At 50.1% G+C, this 23,481-nt stretch overlaps 9 protein-coding genes across 9 annotated transcripts; 8 read left to right on the top strand and 1 right to left on the bottom strand.

The window, feature by feature from the left end:
* Positions 1-2,187: 2,187 nt before the first annotated feature.
* Positions 2,188-3,199, top strand: TRV_01204 (uncharacterized protein; the record flags this gene model as incomplete). Its single annotated transcript, XM_003024589.1, has 3 exons — positions 2,188-2,239; positions 2,382-2,794; positions 2,816-3,199. The coding sequence occupies 3 exons, from the start codon at positions 2,188-2,190 to the stop codon at positions 3,197-3,199; spliced, it is 849 nt and encodes a 282-aa protein (XP_003024635.1).
* Positions 3,200-3,585: 386 nt separating this feature from the next.
* Positions 3,586-7,820, top strand: TRV_01206 (uncharacterized protein; the record flags this gene model as incomplete). Its single annotated transcript, XM_003024591.1, has 7 exons — positions 3,586-3,914; positions 3,980-4,278; positions 5,259-5,936; positions 6,005-6,236; positions 6,278-6,935; positions 6,982-7,372; positions 7,564-7,820. 7 exons carry the CDS (start codon positions 3,586-3,588, stop codon positions 7,818-7,820), a joined length of 2,844 nt encoding a protein of 947 aa, XP_003024637.1.
* On the top strand, positions 3,589-4,283 carry TRV_01205 (uncharacterized protein; the record flags this gene model as incomplete). Its single annotated transcript, XM_003024590.1, has 2 exons — positions 3,589-3,880; positions 4,003-4,283. 2 exons carry the CDS (start codon positions 3,589-3,591, stop codon positions 4,281-4,283), a joined length of 573 nt encoding a protein of 190 aa, XP_003024636.1.
* Positions 7,821-8,515: 695 nt separating the features above from the next.
* Positions 8,516-11,464, top strand: TRV_01207 (beta-glucosidase, putative; the record flags this gene model as incomplete). The annotated part of the gene is made up of 6 exons (XM_003024592.1): positions 8,516-8,578; positions 8,656-8,795; positions 8,816-8,964; positions 9,033-9,426; positions 9,491-11,150; positions 11,225-11,464. The coding sequence occupies 6 exons, from the start codon at positions 8,516-8,518 to the stop codon at positions 11,462-11,464; spliced, it is 2,646 nt and encodes an 881-aa protein (XP_003024638.1).
* A 2,382-nt stretch (positions 11,465-13,846) lies between these two features.
* Positions 13,847-16,167, bottom strand: TRV_01208 (uncharacterized protein; the record flags this gene model as incomplete). The annotated part of the gene is given in 5 exon segments (XM_003024593.1): positions 13,847-14,138; positions 14,208-14,713; positions 14,798-15,342; positions 15,422-15,673; positions 15,693-16,167. The coding sequence occupies 5 exon segments, from the start codon at positions 16,165-16,167 to the stop codon at positions 13,847-13,849; spliced, it is 2,070 nt and encodes a 689-aa protein (XP_003024639.1).
* Positions 16,168-16,340: 173 nt separating this feature from the next.
* TRV_01209 (uncharacterized protein) lies at positions 16,341-17,231 on the top strand (the record flags this gene model as incomplete). The annotated part of the gene is made up of 2 exons (XM_003024594.1): positions 16,341-16,542; positions 16,651-17,231. The coding sequence occupies 2 exons, from the start codon at positions 16,341-16,343 to the stop codon at positions 17,229-17,231; spliced, it is 783 nt and encodes a 260-aa protein (XP_003024640.1).
* A 127-nt stretch (positions 17,232-17,358) lies between these two features.
* Positions 17,359-18,158, top strand: TRV_01210 (uncharacterized protein; the record flags this gene model as incomplete). The annotated part of the gene is made up of 4 exons (XM_003024595.1): positions 17,359-17,435; positions 17,512-17,767; positions 17,812-17,874; positions 17,976-18,158. 4 exons carry the CDS (start codon positions 17,359-17,361, stop codon positions 18,156-18,158), a joined length of 579 nt encoding a protein of 192 aa, XP_003024641.1.
* An 856-nt stretch (positions 18,159-19,014) lies between these two features.
* On the top strand, positions 19,015-22,386 carry TRV_01211 (fungal specific transcription factor, putative; the record flags this gene model as incomplete). The annotated part of the gene is made up of 1 exon (XM_003024596.1): positions 19,015-22,386. One exon carries the CDS (start codon positions 19,015-19,017, stop codon positions 22,384-22,386), a length of 3,372 nt encoding a protein of 1,123 aa, XP_003024642.1.
* Positions 22,387-23,009: 623 nt separating this feature from the next.
* TRV_01212 (uncharacterized protein) lies at positions 23,010-23,417 on the top strand (the record flags this gene model as incomplete). Its single annotated transcript, XM_003024597.1, has 1 exon — positions 23,010-23,417. The coding sequence occupies one exon, from the start codon at positions 23,010-23,012 to the stop codon at positions 23,415-23,417; it is 408 nt and encodes a 135-aa protein (XP_003024643.1).
* Between the last annotated feature and the right edge of the window lie 64 nt (positions 23,418-23,481).

Here is a 23,481-nt window from a genome sequence, read left to right on the forward strand (position 1 = left end):
TAGAGTAAATCTCACTGATAATTAGGAATGTATAATGTTCACCAGTGCCAATATATTGATAAAAGGGAAAAAGAGTAAGAAACCATGCCATGGTCGTTTAGACGAGGTAACAACTTATGAAGCCGTCTAACAACACATTGTTGAAGAAATATTCATCATAGCCGTTGTCAGATTGTTGGATGAAAAAGGTTCCTGATCCCTGAAGTACGGAAACCCAGGCATCAGCTAACAGTACCTCCTATGAAGGTTGGTGTGTACTAAGTAATTGGTAGGCCATTGCATCGGGCCACAGGGGAAAAAACCCCAGTACCTTGGTATCACAAAGTAAGCAGAGAGAAGTACCAGGTATTTGACAACTGGCTGTTTGCTTTGTAAAAATCTGCTCTTAGGATGACTTTGGCTTCGGGTTAGCCTCAACACTAGCGGTTTCCAAAGAGCCTACGATCTCCCTCCCATGGAGAAAAGTTGCGAAAGTCGGGAATATAATCCACAGTCCACTAGAGTAGAGAAAAAACAATTACCTGTAAGCGAGGTTACACAGAATAAAAAACAGCGACATTTCATGCGTAGACAATGTACTTGTGCGATTCATGGTGACTCACTTTGGTATTATCCATAGAAAGACCAGGGTAAACATATCATTATGTCCGATGTTATCAAATCCAGAATACGCCTCGTTGAGCCCTTCAATCCATCATCAGATATAATTTGTGGATACAGGGGAGTCTCGGTTTAAAAAGTGATTTTAGGTGCCTGATATCGAGATTGCATACAGAACACTCACCGTAAAGTACTGTTTTACTTAAGGTCATTAGGCTGGCGCTAAATATGGCCAGTAACGCATAAGCACCAGCTGTCCCTGTCACAGATTTTTCTGCAAGACAGACCATCCACTTGCGCCTTTGGATGATTTTCCCGAATTACGAGCGATGGAGACTGGCTTGGCTCGGGTCCAGACAAGGAAGAGGTAATAGCTATACAGTGCGGTCTCGACGATATTTAAAGCAGCCTGGGCAGATGTAAATCCATTTCGAGAGTTAAAGGCTGGCCAGCCATAAATGTAATCAATCGTGCCATAAAGTGCATAGGGTGACCAAAAGTGGTGATAGGCTCCCCCAGGCATACTGTGAGGTCGCAAGAAGACATAGCCCGTATCCCACAGGACCAAAGGAAGCGAGAAAATCAGCCAAAGCTGCACAATAGGTGATGGAGAGTGGGCCCATTGGCTCAGCTGCCTGCGCGTAGCCGTCTGGCGTTGCGTATCCGAACCCTTGGATGCGGCAGAGCTGGAAAGAGCAGGAGGGGGGAAATCCTCCGGGTGCTGGCGCGTGCCCACCATTGGAAAAAGTAGCTAGCTTATATAACTTATTGAGAAACGACTTCACGGGTATAGTTATCGCTCAAGATAAGTGTCGCTGAAGTTGTTGTTAGCAGCGATGTCAACAAAGACGACCATCAAACGAAAATAGGCGCGGGCAGCGGCGGCGTCACCTGACCCAGGCTTGGCCCCTGCTGTCCAACTCGGCTGATGACTCAGCTTGGACCGCGCAACCCCTGAAGATTGTTGATATTGGTCATTGTGACGGATAGGTATAGGGGGGAACGAAGAAACCAGTCATCTTCATCTTCCTCAAGGCTATATGAGTAAATACATTTCCAGTAATCCTGAAAATGGACGGAGCTGCTTCGAAACCACCCTTGTGGACTACTTTCGTAGTTGGGAGTCATGACTTTGCCTATGGCGGACCAACAGCCCAGATGGCTTGAACCGCTTGCCCATCTAGAATGTGCTCTACCGCCTCTATGGATTTGGAATTCCTTGACGCGATCTGAAACCGCCTTTATTCCGGTCGACTCTGAGGGGAAAAGTGTCACTTGGTATACTTGCGGGCCTACGGTCTATGACGATACTCATTTGGGCCATGCCAGGAATTATGTTACAACCGATATACTCCGTTGCATTATGCGGGATTACTTCAAGTTCGATGTCAAATTTGTCATGAATTTAACTGATGTGGATGATAAGGCACAGCTATAGATACACGAATGGTTATATATTTGCGATGCCCAGCCAAATACTGACCTGTCAATCAAACTTTATAGATAACCAATTACCAGAGCACGGCGGCAACACCTTTTAATGAATACAAGGCTAAACATCCTTTCCTTGATACCAAATTTTTAGACATGGCACAGCTTGCGTTTTCAACTTTCCTGGAGCAGCGTCTGCCTCTTCTAGGTTCTGACACACTACCGTCAAACTTGGCCATGAAGCAAAATGCAAATACGCCTTCAACCTCGGTGGAGACGCCCTGAATGGCAATAAAAAACCTGGATCGGACGAAGCCAACATTAAAGGGGTATCAAGACCGCCTCAATAGCTGCGGAAGCTATAAAGAACGCGCTTGACAAAATTTCGTCTAAAACCTCTGAACCAGAACTTTCTATTGAAGCCATGAGTACCAAAAGCTTCATTCCAAGTGAACGCTTAAACTCAATTGAAACATCATATGAGGCTTGTGAAGACGTATTCCTCGTCTATCTTGACTTCGTCGGTGGCTCCTCCATTTCCAGTTCCAATTATTCGCTCCTCAGAACACTGACCAGGAATTTTGAGACGCGGTTCCTTGAAGATATGCGGTGTTTGAATGTTCTTGATCCAGATGAATTGACAAGGGTAGCTTCATACATCCCCGAAATAATCCAGTTTATCGAGAAGATTATTGACAATGGTTTTGCGTATTCTACATCGGATGGCTCCATATATTTTAACATCGATAAATTCAAAACGCTGGTAATCATTAAGCCAATCTAGAGCCCTGGAATAGACATAATAACCACCTTCAAAGGGATGGAGAAGGCTCCTTATCGAAAAACACGACAGCAAAGGCTTCAAAAAACGACTTTGCTCTCTGGAAGGCATCCCGGCCAGGGGAACCAAGTTGGCCCAGCCCTTGGGGAAATGGTCGGCCTGGCTGGCATATTGAGTGTTCTGCAATGGCTTCGGCTAAACTTGGAAGTCAAATCGATATTCATTCTGGTGGGATTGATCTTGCATTCCCACATCATGATAATAAACTTCCCCAGAGTGAGGCGTACTGGAATGAAACCCAATGGGTCAATTACTTCCTCCATATGGGTCATCTCTCCATTCATGGCTCAAAAATGTCTAAATCCCTCAAAAATTTCACGACTATAAGGGAAGCACTTGCCAAAGGCACCTGGACCTCGTGAAGTCTGAGAATTGTTTTTCTTCTTGGTGGGTGGCGAGAAGGTATTGAAATCACGACAGATATGGTTAACGCCGCACGCTCCTGGGAAGCAAAACTGGACAATTTCTTTTTAAAAGCCAAGGATATTGTGGTATTGCAAAAAACCATACTCGAGGAGCAGTCTCATAATGATGATTTGCTTACCCGACATCTCATATCGGCCCAAGAGAAAGTTTTAATGCCCTGTGCAGTTCCTTTGATACCCCTGCTGCAATGAATGCCATATCAGAGCTGGTGTCAAACTATAATAGTATCGAACCCTTGGAGTTGATCTGCATTGTTTTTTCAGGAGGGTGCTAGATGGGTTACATCAATGATGAACATCTTTGGGCTAAATGGGCATGCTTCACCAGACAATCCTGACATCGGGTGGGCCGGCATTGATGTCCCTGAATATTCAAAGCCATATCTGAACACCCTTTCAGCTTTGCGGGATGCGGTCCGCCGGCTTACAAAGTCAAATGCCCATATCACGTCTCAAACTCTCGGTAGTATTATAAATACTATCGGCTCAAGCGCGGACCTGGGGCATTCCATGTCAGATCTAGCACTCCCATACGTGGAGGTTCTGAGGAAATTCAAAGACCAAATTGCATCCCTGAACTTAGGTACAACTGAAGTAGACCCAAACCAGCTTTTGAGGTATTGTGATCGCATTAGAGACGTGGATCTTTTGATCTCAGGATCTACCTCGAGGATCAGGACAGTGGCTGTGCCATAATACGTCCAGTCACAAGTGACCTGATTAAGACCCGCCAGGGACAAACTGAGCGAAAACTTCAGGCACAAAAGCGCAAGGTAGAAGAGGGACGCAAGCAAGCTGAGAAGATGGAAAAGGGGAGGCTCAGCCCTTATGAGATGTTTCGAACTGACGAGTTTACTGCATGGGATCAGGACGGCGTGCCAACAAAAGATTCAGAAGGGAAAGACCTCTCAAAAACTCGTGTGAAGAAGCTGAGGAAGGATTGGGAGAGGAAAAAGAAGTTGCAGGAGGCATGGATGTCTGGTTAGTCAGCGGAAGCTAACAGGATGGAGCCAGGTCAAGAGGAGGAGTAACAGTCCTTCCGTGGGAGATCAAATTTCAAAGAGTCCTGGACAGTCCTTGCGTATCTAAGGACTGTGAGGCTTGGGCTTGTGATTGATATAGAACAAGTGGTGGTAGAGCTTTAAAAGCAGCTTTCGATATGATGAAGGTGATGATGTTGTTCTTCCTAGGACCAGGCCAAGGACTAAAGATACAGAAGTAGCAGCTAATTACATAATCAATCCCAATATCAGGCACTCGCTGCTATGCCTGATTAGTAACTAAGTTAATTAAACAGGCTAATCTAGGCACCCCATAACTAATGAGTGATGTTAATGATAATATTCTTGAATCTTTCAACAGCACAATCGGTGAGCGATGCTTGGTTATCTATCCCTCGATCAAAAGAGTACAAAAACAGCTAACGAAGGGGACAAAAAATTAAAACATACGAAAGTCGGGATTCGCTGGTGGTCACCCACCCAACTACTAACCGACCGGCAAGTGGCTTAAGTACAGCTGAGCGGACGGGAAGCTCTGTTTTCCACTTCCTGTGTTCGTATGTGCTTGTCATTTATCGTGACAGGTTTATATAGCTAGATAAGTAGCTAGCGGCTTAATTTACAGGAAGATTGGTTAAAGGTGAAGAATGGCTCCAAACCAACTGCTGGAGCTATCGTTCATGCGATTACTCCAATACAGTTCTGATTGTCATTGAACACCTTTAAAAATTGTCAAAGCCCAGGCTTCAGCATTATAGAATATAGGTCTATATGGTTTCACTGGGCTTCGTCTCTTCTCGCTCTTCAGCGTTATCCTCGACCGTTCCTTTCTGGAATTTGCGCAAGCAAGCTGTTTGTAGAAGTTTCAATATCTCCTACCGGACAATAATTTGTTAGTTCCTTGACTCTTAATTGTCTCGAAATCTTCTTGGTTATCATGATAATTGATTTGCTGTATAGCGGCTTCGAAACCTACCCACGACCTTTTTTCATATACATCAGGACGGTTTTTATACAATGAAAGCGCACGGTTGCGAGAAAGATATGTCGAATTTGACGTGACTGCCCTTAAAGAGGCAGTGACCAAGCATACCGGTGCTAAAGTTACCAATCTCGCGAAGCTCGGAGAGGGCGGTTTCAACCGAGTTCTCAATGCGACACTTGAAAACGGACTGCAGTTGGTTGTCAAGATTCCGTATCCTCTCTCGGTACCAAGAAAGTATGCCACTGCCAGCGAAGTTGCAACACTTACATTTCTTCGCTCAAAGGGGATACCTGTCCCGAAAGTATATGGGTGGTCAGCAACCGACGAAAATGCAGTTGGAGCTGAGTATGTTATAATGGAGCTTGCATCAGGTATAGGCCTTGATACCAGATGGTTCAGTATGACGAAGAAACAACAACAAACTGTGGCACTGGGGATTGTTGGCATAGAAAAAACCCTATTCGATATTCCCTTTGGTTCCATTGGAAGTCTGTATTTCAAAGAAGACCTACCTCTCGAACTACAGCATAATCTCTATCTTCCTGGGGCCTCGGACCCTGATGGAGATTGCAATACCTTTTGCATTGGACCTATTGCGGACTACATGTTCTGGTACGGCAAACGTTCAGAGTTGAAATTAGACCGCGGCCCTTGTGAGTAGTTAAACGCTCCAGTTTTGGCTTCTTCTGGCCAGAATTTTCGCTAAATTTAGTTCTTATAGGGAGTGACCCGTGCCAATATCTCAGAGCAATTGGGAATCGTGAACTAGAATGGACCAAAAAATATGGAAACCCCCTTGAAAAGGAGTTCCCTTACAACACACTCCTTCCTGGAACTATCCCTCATGAGAAGTATGCTGCATTACTTGAAAAATATCTGGCAATTGCTCCTTTTTTTCTTCCCAAGGACCCGCTAGACCCCGGTAATCAACCGACGATTCGACACCCAGGTATGTATGTTGGGCTTCTGCGTCCTTTACTACGCTGACGACTAGCGCAGATCTCACACCTGCTAATGTTATTGTGTCCCCCGACACATTTGACATTACTTGCATCATTGATTGGCAACATGCTGTTATCACCCCACTCCTGCTCGCTGCTGGGCACCCGAAGATGTTCGAAAATCCAGACGTAGAACCTCCAGAAACGCTAGAAGTGCCGAAGCCTCCAGAGGGATATGATACTCTTGACATTGAAACAAAAAGCCAGGTTGATGAGCTCCTCAGGCGACGTTATCTTCATTATCTATACCGCGTTTTCAATGGAGCTCGGAATAAAAGCCATCTCTCTGCCTTTTACGACCCTGTATTACAACCTCGACAGCATCTTGTTGACCACGCCGGTCGCCAATGGAGTGGAAACATCATAACTCTGCGGGGTGCCTTGATGCGGATGTGCGGATATTGGCCTCTTTTATCGACCAAGGAGGAATGCCCTATCTCTTTCACTGATGCAGAATTAAAAAAGCACTCTGAGGATGAGGCAATGTGGTTCGACTTAACCGCCCTAGTTCACTATTGGCGTGATGAGCTTGGTGGACTAAGTGAGGAGGGGTGGATAAGGTCGGAAATGTTCGATCATGCCATGAAAAGGAATAAGGAGCTTCAGGAAAAATTCATCAATGATGCTGATCCTGATGAGGTTGAAATGGTTGTAAAAGGCTGGCCATTCCAAGATAAAGAGGAGCTGTTCTAAGTAGGAAGCGAATGTCCAAATTAACTACCGAAGGGAGAAGCTTAATATATGGTTCAAGGAGAAGGCCCAAGCTTCCCGGGGCCGAGGCGAGCCTTTTTTTTATATATCATGTGACATGGTTATAATGGAACTCACCACGCCAAGAGCCTTTCCCGGCTCCAAAGGCGAAATGGAAGGGCTGCGAGTGGTTGTTGCATATGTTGTATTATTCCGTACCAGCGTTGTCGTCGGAGCGCATGGCACAGCTATGTTGGACACTGGGCGGCGGGGCAACGAACTGTACGATGGGCCAAAGGCAGAGTGCCGACACTGCATATTCCGAACACCGCCAAACCCAAGGGCTCAGACTCAAGATATGAGGAAAACGGTACGACACAGAGATGTTACCGTTACAAGTGATTGAGCTGTTCGACCTGCGGGGTTGAGAGATAGAATAAAGAGGGAATACTCTTATCTGCATGCCGGATACGGGTTTAAAGCTAACAATGCTGGAGGTGGGAGAGCTGGGTATAACTAATGGGTACAAAGTGTGGTAACATCGGCACGCAGACAAACCTCTTACAACAGGACAAGGACCTCAGGTAAGATGGTGTCCTCGGGTATGCTCACAACTGCTCTGTCTGGACGCAGGAGCATCTGATGCCCTGCGAACAGCGAAACCTCCAGCTTGAGGAGCTAAATCTGCTCATACTTTTCCTGGTGACTGTGATGATGGTTGCAAAAGGGCCAAAGGAGCAGGGATGCGAGCAGAAACTTATCTATTTCCCCCAGGGTAACCTAGGACAGCTTGGTCCGAAAGCGGTGTCTGCAGCAGCGGCATCTGAATACTGGAAGGCAAAATGACAGCCAGCTGACTGTTTGCAATGTCTCATTGACCGGGATAGTAGGACTGTGCACGCCTTGCAGCTTGATCCTGCGATGCCAGCAATTAATATATATGACTGCATCCAAAGGGGCCTGGCCTGGCTGGAAGCAGGCCAGAAAGCAAGCTCTTCGTCATATATTACGAGCTAGCATATGGCCGAGGTGGAACAGTGCAGATCAGCGGAGATTGGGGCTTGCGGCAGAGTGGACAAAAAGTGACTTGTTCTCCAGCGGGCGCTCGCATATCTGGTGATGTACTGGCCATGTCGCCCAGGCGGCAAGGGGAGGGCTTGTCCATGGAGTAAAATAGGGGGGGAGAAGCAGGTTGTTGCTGGGAACATGGCATGCCGGCATCGCTCTTCCCCACCGTGGCGTCCCTCGGGCGTTGCTGGTTTATTTGCTGTTTGCGAGGAGCTGGATCGTTAGTTTGTTGCGAAATGAACGGTTTAAGTCGATAGATTAAATAAAGGAAAGCTACCCCGTATATATTGATATCACTCCAGGTCTTCGCATTCCCGGGGATGTCTTCTTCTTCTCTTCGTTGCTGTCGAAGTGAGTGACAACGTCATATTTCTACCCCGTACCCATCTGCGAGAAAGTCGACAGAGGCCAGTAGGTCTTGGCCCCTATAGCTGAGGTTGCTTAACTACGGGCACGGAGTAACTCAGCTCGCGATGTTGTTCCGCTGGTGCCCCTTAGTGGCTCTGGCCATCGCTTCTGGCACAGCTGCTACAGAGGTACGGAAGGGCCAACGACTCGCGAGAACTGTGGTAATGTGCGATAGCCGATGCTGACTGGAGATGCGTTACTTTAGCAGAGCTGGGAATCACCGCCATACTATCCGTCACCATGGACTAAAGGAGAGGGAGAGTGGGAAGCTGCCTATCAAAAGGCTGTCTCCTTCGTCTCGCAGCTCACGCTGGACGAGAAGGTCAACTTGACAACCGGTGTTGGGTATGTCTGGGGATAGTTAGTGGTGAAAAGGGATGCAAGACGAAACAAACAGCTAATGGCTTGATAACTAGATGGATGCAAGAATCTTGCGTTGGTCAAGTCGGCTCGATTCCGCGTCTTGGTTTCCGTTCCCTGTGTATGCAGGATGGCCCTCTGGGTATCCGATTTGGTATGGAAGCTCGAATGTACATTTTCCTTACCTAACTTGCAATACTAACTTCTATCTACCTTATGTAGGTGACTACGTTACTGCGTTCCCTGCCGGAATCAACGTTGCTGCCACATGGAGCAGAAAACTAGCTTACCTTCGAGGGAAAGCCATGGGAGAGGAGTTTCGTGGTAAGGGCGCGGACGTGATACTTGGGCCTGCAATCGGCCCTATAGGGCGCGCACCAGAAGGAGGACGAAATTGGGAAGGCCTTGGGCCTGATCCAGTCCTGGCTGGTAAGCTCGTTGCAGAGACGATCAAGGGTATGCAGAAATCGGGCGTGATTGCATGTGCAAAGCACTTTATCGCCAATGAACAAGAGCGATTCCGGATTGCTGCCGAAGCTCAAGGGTATGGATTCGACATTGCTGAGAGTATAAGCTCTAACGTTGACGACGTGACAATGCATGAGATATACCTATGGTAAGCTCTCGATCTGAGACGATGACTTTCTGATGGTATGCATTGCTAACGAACGATGTCGCAGGCCCTTTGCTGATGCTGTCAAAGCTGGAGTAGGTTCAATCATGTGCTCCTACAACCAGATCAACAACAGCTATGGCTGTGGAAACAGTTACACGCAGAACAAGTTGCTCAAGGGCGAGCTTGGATTCCGTGGTTTCATCATGTCAGACTGGCAAGCACACCACAGCGGTGTTGGTTCTGCGTTTGCTGGATTGGACATGTCTATGCCCGGTGACACTTTGTTCGGCACGGGTGTCTCCTATTGGGGTGCCAACCTCACCATCGCCGTTGCCAATGGAACCATTCCTGAATGGAGAGTCGACGACATGGCCGTCCGCATCATGGCTGCCTACTACAAAGTTGGCCGTGACCAAGTTCAAGTCCCCATCAACTTCAACTCATGGACCACCGATATCGAGGGCTACCAGCATGCACTCGTGAAAGAAGGATACGGAGTAGTCAATCAGAGGGTGAATGTTCGTGACCATCATGCACAGATAGCCCGTCGTGTGGCCAGGGATAGTACTGTTCTCCTGAAGAACGAAGGTGTCTTACCTCTCACTGGAACGGAGCAGTTCACAGCCATCATTGGAGAAGATGCAGGCCCCAATATTAACGGGCCAAACAGCTGCCCTGACCGTGGATGTGATAATGGAACCCTTGCAATGGGATGGGGTAGTGGAACGACAAACTTCCCTTATCTTGTGACCCCAGACGACGCTATCCAGCGTGAAATCGTGAGCAAGGGCGTTGGAAATGTCATGTCTGTTCTCCAAAATGGTGACTTCAAAAACATTCAGTCAGTGGCTGGTCAGGCAGATGTTGCCCTTGTTTTCATTAACTCGGACTCCGGTGAAGGGTATATTTCCGTTGACGGCAATGAAGGTGACCGGAAGAACCTGACTACTTGGAAGGGAGGCGATGAGATGGTCAAGCAGGTGACATCTGTCTGCAATAACACCGTACTTGTCATCCATTCTAGTGGTCCAATCCTGGCTGGCCAGTGGCACGATAATCCAAATATCACTGCTATTCTATGGGCAGGTCTCCCCGGTCAGGAAAGTGGAAATGCTCTGGTTGATATCCTGTACGGCAAAGAGAATCCCGGTGGTAAATCGCCATTTACCTGGGCCAGGACCGCCGAAGACTATGGTACCACAATCTTGCGGGAGCCAAACAACGGAAAGGGCGCACCGCAGCATCTATTCTCCGAGGGTATCATGTTTGAGTACAGGCACTTCGACCAGAAGAATATCACTCCTGTCTACGAGTTTGGATACGGGTTGAGCTATACCACTTTCTCCTACTCAGACCTGAGAGTAAAGCCGATGCGTGCCAATAGGTATGTGCCTGCCACCGGCATGACCAAACCAGCACCACGACTGGGCCACTCCTCGACCAAATATGCCGACTACCTGTTCCCTGGTGGCTTCAAGGGGGTAACAAAATACGTATACCCCTGGCTCACGTCGACTGATCCCAAGGAGGCGTCCGGAGACAAAAATTACGGAATGCCCCTCGAGGACTATGTGCCTCCGAATGCAAACAACGGCGATGCACAGCCTGTTCTCCCCGCCAGTGGTGTTCCTGGCGGAAACCCCGGTCTGTTTGAAGATTTGTATGAGGTCTCAGCTGTCATCACCAATGATGGGGACAGAGTAGGCGAGGAAGTCCCACAGCTGGTACGTAACCTTTCTTTTCTTCCCCCCTATCTCTCTCATAAGGTATCATCACAACTAATACAAAGCTCTCATAGTATATCTCCCTTGGTGGCGATCGGAATGCGAAGGTTGTTCTTCGTGGATTCGATCGTATCCGATTAGCTCCGCACCAGCGTTTCCGGTGGAGAACCACCATCACCCGACGAGATGTTTCCAACTGGGACCCGGCGAGTCAAGACTGGGTCATGACCGAGCACCCGAAAATCGTCTACGTAGGAAGCTCTTCGCGGAACTTACCGCTTCAAGCACCGCTGCCTGCGCCAAATCTGGCGTGAGATCGAAGCTCTCCGGTGTCGTTTTTAACGTTATTTTATCATCCATAGCGTTTCTCCTTTCCCTTCTTGATTCCACATGCCCCGTTTTGCTTTTGTATATCCTTTTTAGTAGTGTCCATAATTGATTGATTGGGTGATAGCCCGGGAAGTGGGCTTCTCTACCGTGGTTGAAGGAAGATTCCCGACTCTCTTGTTCGCTCCCAAATCGCTTGCTTTGATCCATCCAACCTCGTAAGTGAGCGTAGGATGATGATCTGATCACGCACCCCTGAGCCTCGACGGGGAGTATATCTCCATAACATCGGGCTCTTTATCCTGTAGATCGGGCTTCTCGCGGGGCCCCTGACAGGCCATGAAACAGTCGATTCGTCGAATGATCTGCTCTCGAAGGGCGTTTCTTTCCGAGATCTTTGTTTTCTTCTGCCTCATGGGAAGGAGTTTTGACGATGTTGACTTGCTTCCCCTCCTCGTACAGCAGTTATGCCTCCCTCATCCCTGCTCTCCCGTCTCCAGAGCGATGGGACTGACATGTGGATGGAGTCTCGATCCAGCTCTGTTACTCTTGATGCTCTGGCCAGATGGCTCGTTTTCGTTTCCTCGTTTCTCCAGTCTCACAACTACCATGAACTACAACTTGTCTACTCCGTAGGTGCTCATGCACATGCATGATAGCACTCCATAAGTCAATCTGATTGAACGAAGCATCGATCTGATATGTGGCGGCAAGCTGCAATAGAACAGCCATGAACTAGCTGATAGCGGTCGAACAGACCTCAGCACCGCCATTTCCCACGCCTTGAATATACGGTGAACTGATCTTCCGCGTCCAATAAATAAAATCGTCACTCGCCACAAACCAAGCACCCGAGGTTACGTTTTCAACCACTTTAGTTTGGACATGACGACGGTGGCGTCTGGGTGAAGGTAACACCAGGGGAGCAGCAGACTTTTCGTTGGATGCATCGAGGCTCAGCCCTACGCTTGGAGTGCCTGAACTGATTGATATTGAGACTTTGGTGGCTTCAGGGCGATCCGAAAACGGGCAACAAACGGAGAACTTTTTGATAAGCAGATGTTATTATCCTTTTTTTTTTTTTTTTTTCTTTTGAGCCCATGGGCCTGCTTGTGCTACGATGTTAGTATAAATTGGCTTGACTGTGGAGGAAAAGACGGGAAAGGGAAAAAACTGGGACTTGGGAAGTCTATATCTGGGTCGGAGTTCTTCCGCGTGTGAGCTTGGATGGCGTTCGAGCCCCTGAAGCTGGAGGTAGAGATAGGGATAGACATGGAGATGCGAGATATTATTGTTCTAAATAATAATGCATGAGGCAGTCGTTAGTTAATTTTTCCCCACAGGCCTGGAGAGTTCGCTGGCGAGTTCGTCGGGGGGAGAGCGGACATGCTGGTTGGATAGCTAGTTGAGGATATGTTTTATATTGGCGCAGAGGCGCAGACCCTGAATCAGAATAATGTAAATCGTAATTTTATCTAGCCACCCAGGTATTTGGGGATATGTGGTATGTACGTCTAAAATGCGAATATATGTACAGTTTTTCTTCAAGTTTTGTTCACGAACTAATCTCGCTTGGCCTCTTTCTTGGGTATCATCGGGCGGGAAAGTGGAAGGGAGGGGGAACAGAAGACAAGAAGGCAAAGTCGGCTATAGTATGCGTTTGTAGACAAGGAAGGGTTGTGTTAAAAGGGAGTTTGACGACAACGGAGTTCCCTGTCCCGATGGGGCAAGAGTTGGAGCATCGGCCGCTCGTTTTGACCATGGGCTTCCTCTCCACAGCAACCAGTCTTTCTAGCGGTGCCTGAGCTGTTGTGTTTTGCGGAAACTCTATCCCCCCTGGACCAAAACATTCCCCGGGGTTCCAGAGTGATGGGCTCCATAACTAGCAGCACGTCAATTATGGAGTAGTGGTTGTGTTAGCTGAAAAGGCGTGCTCGGTAACTAGCCTGAACCACGGTTCGTCTGCTACTAAGCAAGTGTATTTCGGGTTTCCTCATTCGGCTGACCGTTGAATGAGGATCTTCACCTGGGCCTTACTTATGCTTGTGCTATATGTAATACCGTTGAGGGAACAGCTGAATCAGGGGGGGAGACGGGGAGGGCGTATCCTTGAAAGTCCAGCGAATATTCTTTGCATGGTGAAACTGCTGGCTTTGGCGCGATATGACTGGGGGAAATAGGGCAGGACACCGGACTAGTAGCTGCAGACGGACCCACGATAGCAGGTTGGTTGCATGGAGTTAGTAACTAGTTAGTTGGGAAGCCGACTTGAATCCACCGCCAGGGGATCTCCCACTAATCGACGACCGAGTCGGCTCGGGGAGACTAGCAATCGTGACATTGAGGCGCAGCGTTAGAGCTTAAAAAGCTTAGCGGTATCGGAATGGATGGGCCTCTGTATTGAGCACGTACTCGTCAAGACTGACGACGTCTGGCTCAGAGAAGATAAGGTAGAAGTACTTGAGCGTTTCGGCAAACCAGAAGGACTCCATGCGGTCTGATTTGGTTGGTTTGGGGATGGTGCAGTCATCCAGCGCCGCGTGAGCGATATCGGTGACTGTGTGTTTGACGATGGTGTCGAACATCCTCCATGCTCTGTCGAGCAGGGAGGAGTCTCCTGTTAGGCGATAGAGGATGAATATGGATTCAATTGCCTCAGGCCTTGTGTAATACCAAGGTTAGTTATGTTAACTATATGTTGGAAAAGACTGCAAATATCTCGGAGCTTACCTGAGAATGTAACGCCTGTCTGGGATGCGGACAAACCCAGGCATTAATCCTTGCTCTGCAACATACTCATAAAAATCGGTACCTTCGGTGTAGTAGGTATCTTCAACGGCCTTTTTCCATATTTCTTCGTTCCAGGGACAGTCGTTGCGGTCCTGGCACCTGACTGTGACCATGATCTCAGGCATGATGCCCATGCTGCTCTTTTCGTAGGCCCAGAGACAACCCTCGACCAGCTTCCTTGCCGTGTCCATGTCATCGTTGCTTTGAAAGGCCTTGGCTGCCAGGCCAACCATCCCGCCCGCGAAGCAACTCAGATGCTGAGCGGTGGGCTCCGGGCGAAGTTCGGACAACGGTACCCTTTGACTGACCGTGACATCGCCGGGGAAGAGAATGTCTTCACCATGCTTTGTCATGGGGCGGAAGAAGATGTTTCGGTCCATGGCGGCAAAGGCACCCTTGTAGAGCTTCTTATATTGTTGTGAAGCCCCACCAAGCAGGATATATTGCTACTATTGTTAGCAACCTTGTATACCTTATATAATAAATATATAGGGCCGGCCGATCAAAAGATCTGCCATGTTAAAACGCACCTTTGGGAGATACTCGTACAGGGAATCAGCCATGCCGCCGATAGTGAATCGATTCGAGGAACGGAAATTCATGGCCTCGGCGTCAATCATGAACGGCCACATACCGGGAAGCTTGGTCTTGCTCTGCTGCTTTTCCATGGCGTTCATGATCCGCTGCACCGCGTCAAAGTACTTTGGATCACCAGTAAGCTGGGTAAGGCGGGTAAACTCCATGGTGAGAGAGCCAATCTCGGCAACGATCATCTGGTCGGCGGCCTTGGGCCTGGCGCCGGCAGCAGCCTTCTTGAAGTCCCAGTGGGCAATGGGCATGCGATTGGGCGTGTCGAAGGCCACGTAGAGCATCTGGCCTATCTCGACTGCCTTGCGCAGCAGAGAAGGGTACTTTTGCCCGCTTACGTCGTAGGCGCCCAGCAGGCCACCCAGGTAGCGGATGGTGGTCTCGAAGACATTGACTTCTTCCACGGTGCAGTTGTTGAAGTCAATGTCATCAATGGCCTTGACTGCTTCTGCGAACTCGTCGTACAGGCCCATTATCCATAGCGTATCTATCCCCGAGTTAGATATCAAGTCGGACATGTATGATAGTAATAATAAAAAGGGGGAGGGGAAGGGGGACCCATTTACCTAGCCCGTCGACCATGGAGGCCGCCCAACCGCCAAAGGGGTTCACTGCCAGGCCGGACAACGGCGCGACCTCGTCTGCCATCCATGCATGAGCCTTGTAGCCGTTCCATGCATGGGAAAAGTTGCCCTTGACAGCCTCGAGCCGGCTGAGCCGCAGACGGCGCGCATCCTCGTCCTCCTTGCCTGAGAAACGGTGCTGAATCAGCGGAATGCTGCTGGGATCGCCACGAGGCATCTTGATCATGGACCGGACTGCATATTTCTGGGGTACATGAGCCCAGGAGAAGGCCCCGTCGGCCGGCGTGGTGGTGCCTTGCGGCGGCGGCGGCCACGAAGCGCTGCTGGTGACGCCGCCGCTGCTGCTCGATGGCTGGCGGAAGTTTCTGACCAGGAAGAAGGCGACGGCCAGCGCGAGCAGCAGCACGACCGGCCTGCGTCTGACGTAGGGCATCGCCATCATGGTCTCTCCGGTTCTTCTGCGTCTCCTGGCCTTGCTCTGCTGGCGGTGTCTCTCGGTTCCTGACGATGCGCTGGGAAAGGCGCTGGATGTCGTTGGCGAGACGCCGGCCGCTGTTGATGGCGCGTTTGATGCATCTTTTTCTTACTAAACTAACCGCCCGGCTGTGGCGCCCTTTTAGATAACTAGACCCCTGGAAGACGGAGTAGACGAGGACGAAGAGGAGAGAATAGAAGAGAAGAGAAGAGACGAGACGAAGCAAAGAGCAAGGACGACGGGCATCCAACATCTAGGATTGTCCTGGGATTCGCTCGCGGGCTTCAAGGGCCCCTTGTAGACAGAGTAGCCAACATGGTTATATACAGTATATATATATGTGCCATCCAACCAGCCCCTTTCTCGGTGTCCTCTGATGGCTACGGCAGCTTCGGTGTATATAGCTAGCTGCCTAGGTCTACCGAGATGAGAGTGTACAGCGACTACTGTCGGACGCGCTGGCGGCTGCCAGAGACGAGCTACAGCAACGAGAGCGAGGCCACGCTGGACTACGGCGGATGGGAGGCAGAGTACGCCGGCCGCTGTCTCGCCAGCAGCAGCAGCAGCAATAATAGTCACTGTCTCTGGCTGGTGGCCGTCGACGAGCGCTACAGTGAGCTGCTCTCCGGTGAGTGCTTGCTATCTAATATACACAATCAATGGCCGGCTACGAGGTCGAGGTCGAGGTCGAGGTCGAGACTGCTAACCGACGGCCGTTGCTGCGCGTAACACACAGCTGGCATCGATATATCGCAGCGCGGACACAGCAGAGTGAACATCGAGATCCCCGAGCAGATCCTGAGCCGGACGAGGCGGTTCAGGTTCGATATCAAAGGCTGTGACGGCGATACGCACCATGGCTACGGACAGAGGGCCATCTCATCGGACGAGTTTCGTGTCTCGACGTCGACGCGGATAGCAGCTAGAGACGCAGAGGACGACCAGACGCTGACGGTAGGCAGCAAGACCGGCATCGGGATAGGCGTGGGACTCGCCGTTATTGCCCTCGCGTCTCTCGGGTTCCTTCGTCTCTACCGTCGACGGCGACGAAGAAGGGAGATCGACTCGTATCTCGCGGCATCGCGGCCAGAACAGCCAGAAGCAGCAACGTCAACAATGGCATCCCCAGAGACAATAGCAGAGATGCCGACGGATAACGAGACTGTGAAGCAGTCCGTATTCGAGATGGGAGGCCAGGGACAGCAGCTTGGAGAGCTCCAGGGCTCTCTGGCCGCCAGCGAGATGCCAGCCTCCTCCGCCCACCAACAGCCAGCAGCACCCGTCGAGCTCCCAGGCAGCATCCCCAGAACGACATAAGACATGAAATGAACCTCTAGCATTCTCTGGACTTTGCCCTATACGGAGTGCTCCTTACGGTGTTACTAGGAAATACGGCCCGAGACGAAGGCTGGAATAGCGTTTCGGGCTAGCTGAGCATATCAGGATGGGTTATACGGAGTCAATCGGGGCGTCACCAAATATGATAGCACCCTTTGGACGCAGTTTTATGTCCGCTTCTTAGTGAGGTTTCAGATGGTCGTTTTATCGCCGCTGAAGAACCAGGACACAGCCGCCTAACAGGGCTTTTTCTTTTTAGCAACCGCCTGCACGATATATACATCACTCACTCTCTCTCTCTGATTCAGCCGGAGCATCTCCAGGCCAGAGGAAGGAAAAAAAACAAAAAACAAGAAAAACAGAAAAAGAAAAGGAAGAAGAGCGCTGACCCTTGGGTGGGAAGAAGCTTGTCTGGTGGACTCCTCGCTGCCTTCTTAGTGAGTCTTGCGCTTCTCGAAGGGGTAGCTATATCCTCTCTCCAGTTCCTGTGTCTGCTGGCCCTCGCTGTCGTTGCTGTATATACAGAGTAATCTCTCTGGTGTCGTTTACTACACTGCAGGCTCCCCGTCCTCTTCCTCCCGCGCTTCGTACTGCTGCTGCTGCTGCTGCTGCTGCTTTCCCCGTATGCCCTGTAACTAACGCATCCTTGTAGAAAAGATCGAAACTTCGCATATCTTCTGCAATCACATGCAGCCAAGGCGGGCCCCGGAAAGCTGTGGCTAGACGAGAGAGACGCAGAGACAGGGCAAGCCAGACGAAAGGCCAAAGAAAAAAAAAAAAAAGGTTGTTGAAGAAGCAGCAGAAGAAGAAGAAACGAAAAGGCAAAAAAAAAGCAACGCCGTTGGTATAAGTATATTAGACTCAAAATGGGGGCATATATATAAGATGGACTTGCATCATCCCTGACGGGCCCTCCTCCCCATCCCACCCCCCTACGCACCGCGCAAAAAAGAAACGAGCAAAGTCTTCACGCCTGTCGAACTAAGAGTGGCCGCTGGATGCTAGCCACGTTTCCCGAACCCGCGTGTCGACGCCATCTCGGAGTTGCTGGACGTATTGGGGGACGGCGCTGTCGTAGAAGAAGCTCGCAAGGTCCCGTCCCATCCCATCGACCATCGACCATCGACCATCGACCATCAGCCCCATAACCAGGGCGAGCCCCCCGAGAACGAGAAGAAGCAAACCGCCAGGAGGGCACATCAGCCATTATTATTATATTTTATTATTAAATAACGACGACGGCGGCGACTACGACTCCTCTCTCGCGCAAGGGACGGCCGCAAAGGAAAAAAGGACGAAGGAAGAAGAAAAGAAACGAGAAGACGAAAGCCAAGCCAAATAGCGCTGCCTTAGTCAAAAAGGTTCCTCCTCTGGCGCTGCTGGCTTTCCTGCTCGTCCACAGGGAAGGCAAAAAAGTCGACCGCAGGGCAGAGCAGACTGCACAAGGACACCAGCCAGCGTTGGAGCGCCGGAAGCACACTGAGAAGCAGTTCTCCGTACGGAGCAGAGTCGAGAGACGCAGACGAAGCGACCCGGAAAAGAAACCGCACGGAAGACCATGGCGGCGTGGAAGCCTGCTGCTCCCCTTGCGCGATAATAATACATACTACTTACTAGTTGCTCTTCTCGCCAGAACGTCGTCTACAAATCTCTAACTTAACTAGTTGATATAAACTACACGCCCGCCTCGCACGACAACCAACCAAAAACATCCAACGCTTTCCCTCGCCCTACTATGCTCCAGGTGCCCCAGTGATCCAGCATGATGGCCTCGGGGCTCGATCTGACCTACTTGCAGCGGGACGACGGGGATGAGCCCGCAGCCTCCTCGATGGCCTCTGGCTCTGTGTCCGGCTCAGGCTTCAGGGCAAACACCAGCGACACCACGACGAATGACACTGGTTACAGCACCACCAGCCGCAACGATTTCGCGGGAGACAGCAGTACCGGGATCGGAGCCGAAGAAGAACAGCGCCAGCAGGACGTCTACCGTTCGCTGTACGACAACCCGGGCTCGTGCCTCATGGACGAGACGGGACACCAGCCACAGCATCTACAGCAGCATCTACAGCAGCAGCAGCAGCAGCAGCAGCAGCAGCATCAGCAACAGCAACAACAGAATGATCAGTTTATCGAACAACAAAATGATAATACAGAACAGGAGCGGCCGTGGACGGAGCTCAAGACCAAGGCGGGCAAGGAAAGAAAGCGGCTACCGCTCGCCTGCATTGTCTGCCGCAGAAAGAAGATCCGCTGCTCGGGAGAGAAACCGGCGTGCAAGCACTGCTATCGCTCGAGGATTCCGTGTGTATACAAGGTCACCACCAGAAAGGCGGCCCCGCGAACAGACTACATGGCCATGCTCGACAAGCGTCTCAAACGTATGGAGGAACGGGTCATGAAGGCCATCCCGAAAGATGAACAGCGCGACATGGTCGCCATCGGACGGGCGACCGTCAAGCCTCTGCCACCAGGGCACGCCTCCCGTCCGGCTCGGGCATCCCTCAAGAAGCGGACCGCGACGGAGGCCTTCAGCGCAGAGCTCAGCGAGTGGACGAAGCCGCTCACTTTAGCGATGCCAAACACTCAACCAGGGCAAGCGGAGCAGCAGGTTGGGCCTCCGGGAAAAGGGCAGGATATACGGACAGACATGCCCGCTCTGCATGTCAACACAGAGCACAAACTGCTCTCACAAGGAGTCGAGTTTTTACCTTCCATGGAGCTGCAGGAACACCTCGCAGAAGTGTTCTTCGACTGTGTTTACGGCCAGTCCTACCTCCTACTACATAAACCAAGCTTCATGCGCAAGCTCAAGGCCGATGCGGTTCCGCCAGTCCTTACGCTTGCCATTTGTGCTGTCGCCGCCCGCTTCTCTACGCATCCGCAAGTTAACAACACCGAACCAGCCTTCCTACGAGGCGAGTCCTGGGCCAACGCCGCTGCAGACATCGCCCTCGCTCGACACGATCAACCCAACATCACCATTCTCACCGTCTTTCTCATCCTTGGCCTTCACGAATTCGGCGCTTGTCATGGCGGTCGAAGCTGGTCGTTTGGCGGAATGGCCTTGCGCATGGCTTATGCCCTTCAGCTGCACAAGGAACTTGACCGTGACCCTCTAGGGCAAGGCGGGAGTGCTTCAGAGCTTAGTTGTACTGACAGAGAAATCCGACGACGTACCATGTGGGCATGTATCCTTATGGATCGCTACAATTCTTCCGGCAGCCAGAGACCACCCATCGGTAATGAGAAGTTTTTACAGATCCAGCTACCCATCAAAGAATCCCATTTTTGGCGTGAGATACCGGGCCCGACCGAAGATCTAGATGGGGCGGTACCCAATCCCGTACCTGAAGGTGTAGGACAGCTCTCGAACCCAAAGAACAACATGGGCATATCCGCATACATCATACGCGGTATCATGCTCTGGGGAAAGATCGTTGACTACCTTAATCTAGGTGGGAAGGCTAAAGACCCATACAGACTATGGGAGCCAGAATCTGGATACAGTCAGCTGAAACGATTGCTCAAGGACTTTTCCTCTTCCTTACCAGAGTGTCTTGTCTTTAACTGGGAAAACCTACAGAACTACGCTGTAGAGAAGATTGCAAACCAGTTCATTTTCCTGCATATTGTCATTCATCAGAATACTCTCTTTCTCAACCGATTCGCCATCCCGCTCTCCCCTCGAGGTCGTCCGCCCAGAGACATCCCCAAACAGTTCCTAAGCGAGGCCGGCAAAGCGGCAGTCGAAGCTGCGAGCCATATTTCCATGCTTATCGATCAGGCATCTGGTTATATGCTCACCGTTCCCTTCGCTGGCTACTGTGCTTATGCAGCGAGTACGGTGCACATCTGGGGAATATTCTCGAAGAACCCACAGCTAGAAGCTGCTTCCAAGGAGAACTTTAGGCACACATACAAATACCTAAACAAGATGAAGCGTTACTGGGGTATGTTTCACTACATGGTCGAGAGTTCCAAGGAGAGGTACAGACATTTCGCAGAAGCCTCTCTTTGCGGTCGTACGGTCCCTGAAAGCATGAAGGACGGTAACAACCAGGATGTGCCTATTTTCCAGTACGGAGATTGGTTTGACAAGTATCCGCATGGAGTATCGAAGCTGCGTTGGGAAGATCCGGACATAGACGTCAAAAAGGAGAGCGGTAGCGATGCCGTAATGTCCCAGCAGTCTGACCTCCAGAGTGTCGAAGAGTTCTTCACCAGCATGTCACCTACATCACCATCTGATGGGCCTAGAAAGGAAGCTAAACGTGCAGGCCCTACAACCCCATCAGAGAAGGCAAGGCCAAAGCTTGGATCAAGGGGTAATACTAAATCGCAATCTTCTAGCAATTCGGTACAATCCCGAATGGTAACGAATTTGTCCTCCCCAGAGCGACAGCAGCAGCCGCAGCAGCAGCAACAGCATCATCAGACACCCCGGTCACAGCCAATGCAACAACCGCCCTCCACACATCCCGTCAGTTCTCAGATTCCTGCACAGCAGGAGCCTATGCCAAATCATGTTACCAATAGCTATACAACTTACAACAACCCAAACATGTACCCTGCCGACCCTTCTTCCTACGTATCCGACTATAAATTCCACGCTCATCCTGATCCCCTACCGCAATTAGACCGACAACTTGTTTATGATGCCTATGCGGGTGTCGAAGCTATACCCCATCATCCTATTCCCATGCCATCATCCAATAATCCCACCATCCAATCACAGCACCCAGCCGGACCACAACCACAACCAGGACACGCCCCAGACCCCAACATTAGTAACTCTTATTGGAACAACGGCAACAATAACAATTACCAGTCCTACGACATGCAGCCGCCCATGAATTGGAATGGCGAACTAATACAGTCCAGCGCATGGTTCTTGCCTTTCAACCTTGACCCAACCGGCCTTGACGCCCACGCTTCCCAGCCAGGTGACCCAGCAGGCATACCAGCAGGACCTTCCCATTCGCCTCCAAATCCAGTCGTTTCCTCCGGCATGAGCATGAGTGAAAGCGACTATTACGGCTCTCCGACAATAATGCAACCGGTTGGCATGGGTCTAGGTATGGTTGAGGGTGTACCTGGTATGCCGGAAACTCTCCGGGAGAGAGTGGGCTGAATATAGTCGACTATTCCCGTCCTGTAAATGCATACATTCATGCGGTGTTACCTGTTCTACAGGTGAATATCACTTTTCTCCACCATACATAACTCCTTCCCTCCCTGCTGATACCATTTACTTACCATTATTATTGCAATTACTATGTTCACGTATATACACCACACCCTTCCCTTACGAAACCTCTCACGCCTCACAGGTTATTTCACCCCAGATTTTCGGCCAACCCCAGAGAAAAAGAAAATATCTCCGTATTGCTTGTTAAAGAACGACTTCCCCTACTCATGACATCTTTTTCTGTCTTTTCTTTTTGCTACATGTCGGATGAGGCTAGGCGATTTGGTATATACTCCAGGGCGGAAGGACAGGGACCTGCTTAAAACGGAACGGGAGTTGACATGTATTTATTGATTCTTCATTTTGCTGCTACTATACCCTTTCAACTTCACGTTTCATTTTACTCGCCTGCGGTTTTTTTTTTTTTTTTTTTTATCTCTGGTTGACTCATCAACGTTCCTTTTCACCTGCTCAAATACTCGGCGAACTCTGTCACACATAACTTGGCTCGACCCTCGGTTCGTCCGCGACTTGCGAACTAAGCCACAGGCTGTTCTTACTCAAAAATGGTCATGATAAAAGTGTACAAGCCATCATATATGAACCTATCGTGTGCTCTATTTCCTTTCATCCTCTTCGTACAAATGACAGCCTTGCGGCACACAGGCCAGCAAAGAAAAACAAAAACAAAAACAAAAACAAATACGTTATCCCACCTAATCATCCCATTCTTCATCAAGCTGATCGATCAGGCGGTTCTCCTCATCGACATCCCGTTGGCCCTGTCTGTGATTGCTGCCAGCAGCATTTCTACCTCTTCCACCAATGGCTCCTACCAGCCCATTCCTTCCACCTCCAACACTGCCGCCAGAAGACCCGTTAGCGAGCTGGGAATAAGCCGACCGAGACTTGCGGAAGCGAAAACAGTTCGCCATCGACGACCAAATGATTATAAACATATCCTAGTTCCATAACTGTTAACTTGCTTTCCATGCATTCTCTCAATAAATCACACAATAATAAAGAAGACAAATAAAT

This window comes from Trichophyton verrucosum (assembly GCF_000151505.1).
Source record: "Trichophyton verrucosum HKI 0517 chromosome Unknown contig00101_1.f1.exp, whole genome shotgun sequence".
Taxonomy (NCBI): Eukaryota; Fungi; Ascomycota; class Eurotiomycetes; order Onygenales; family Arthrodermataceae; genus Trichophyton; species Trichophyton verrucosum.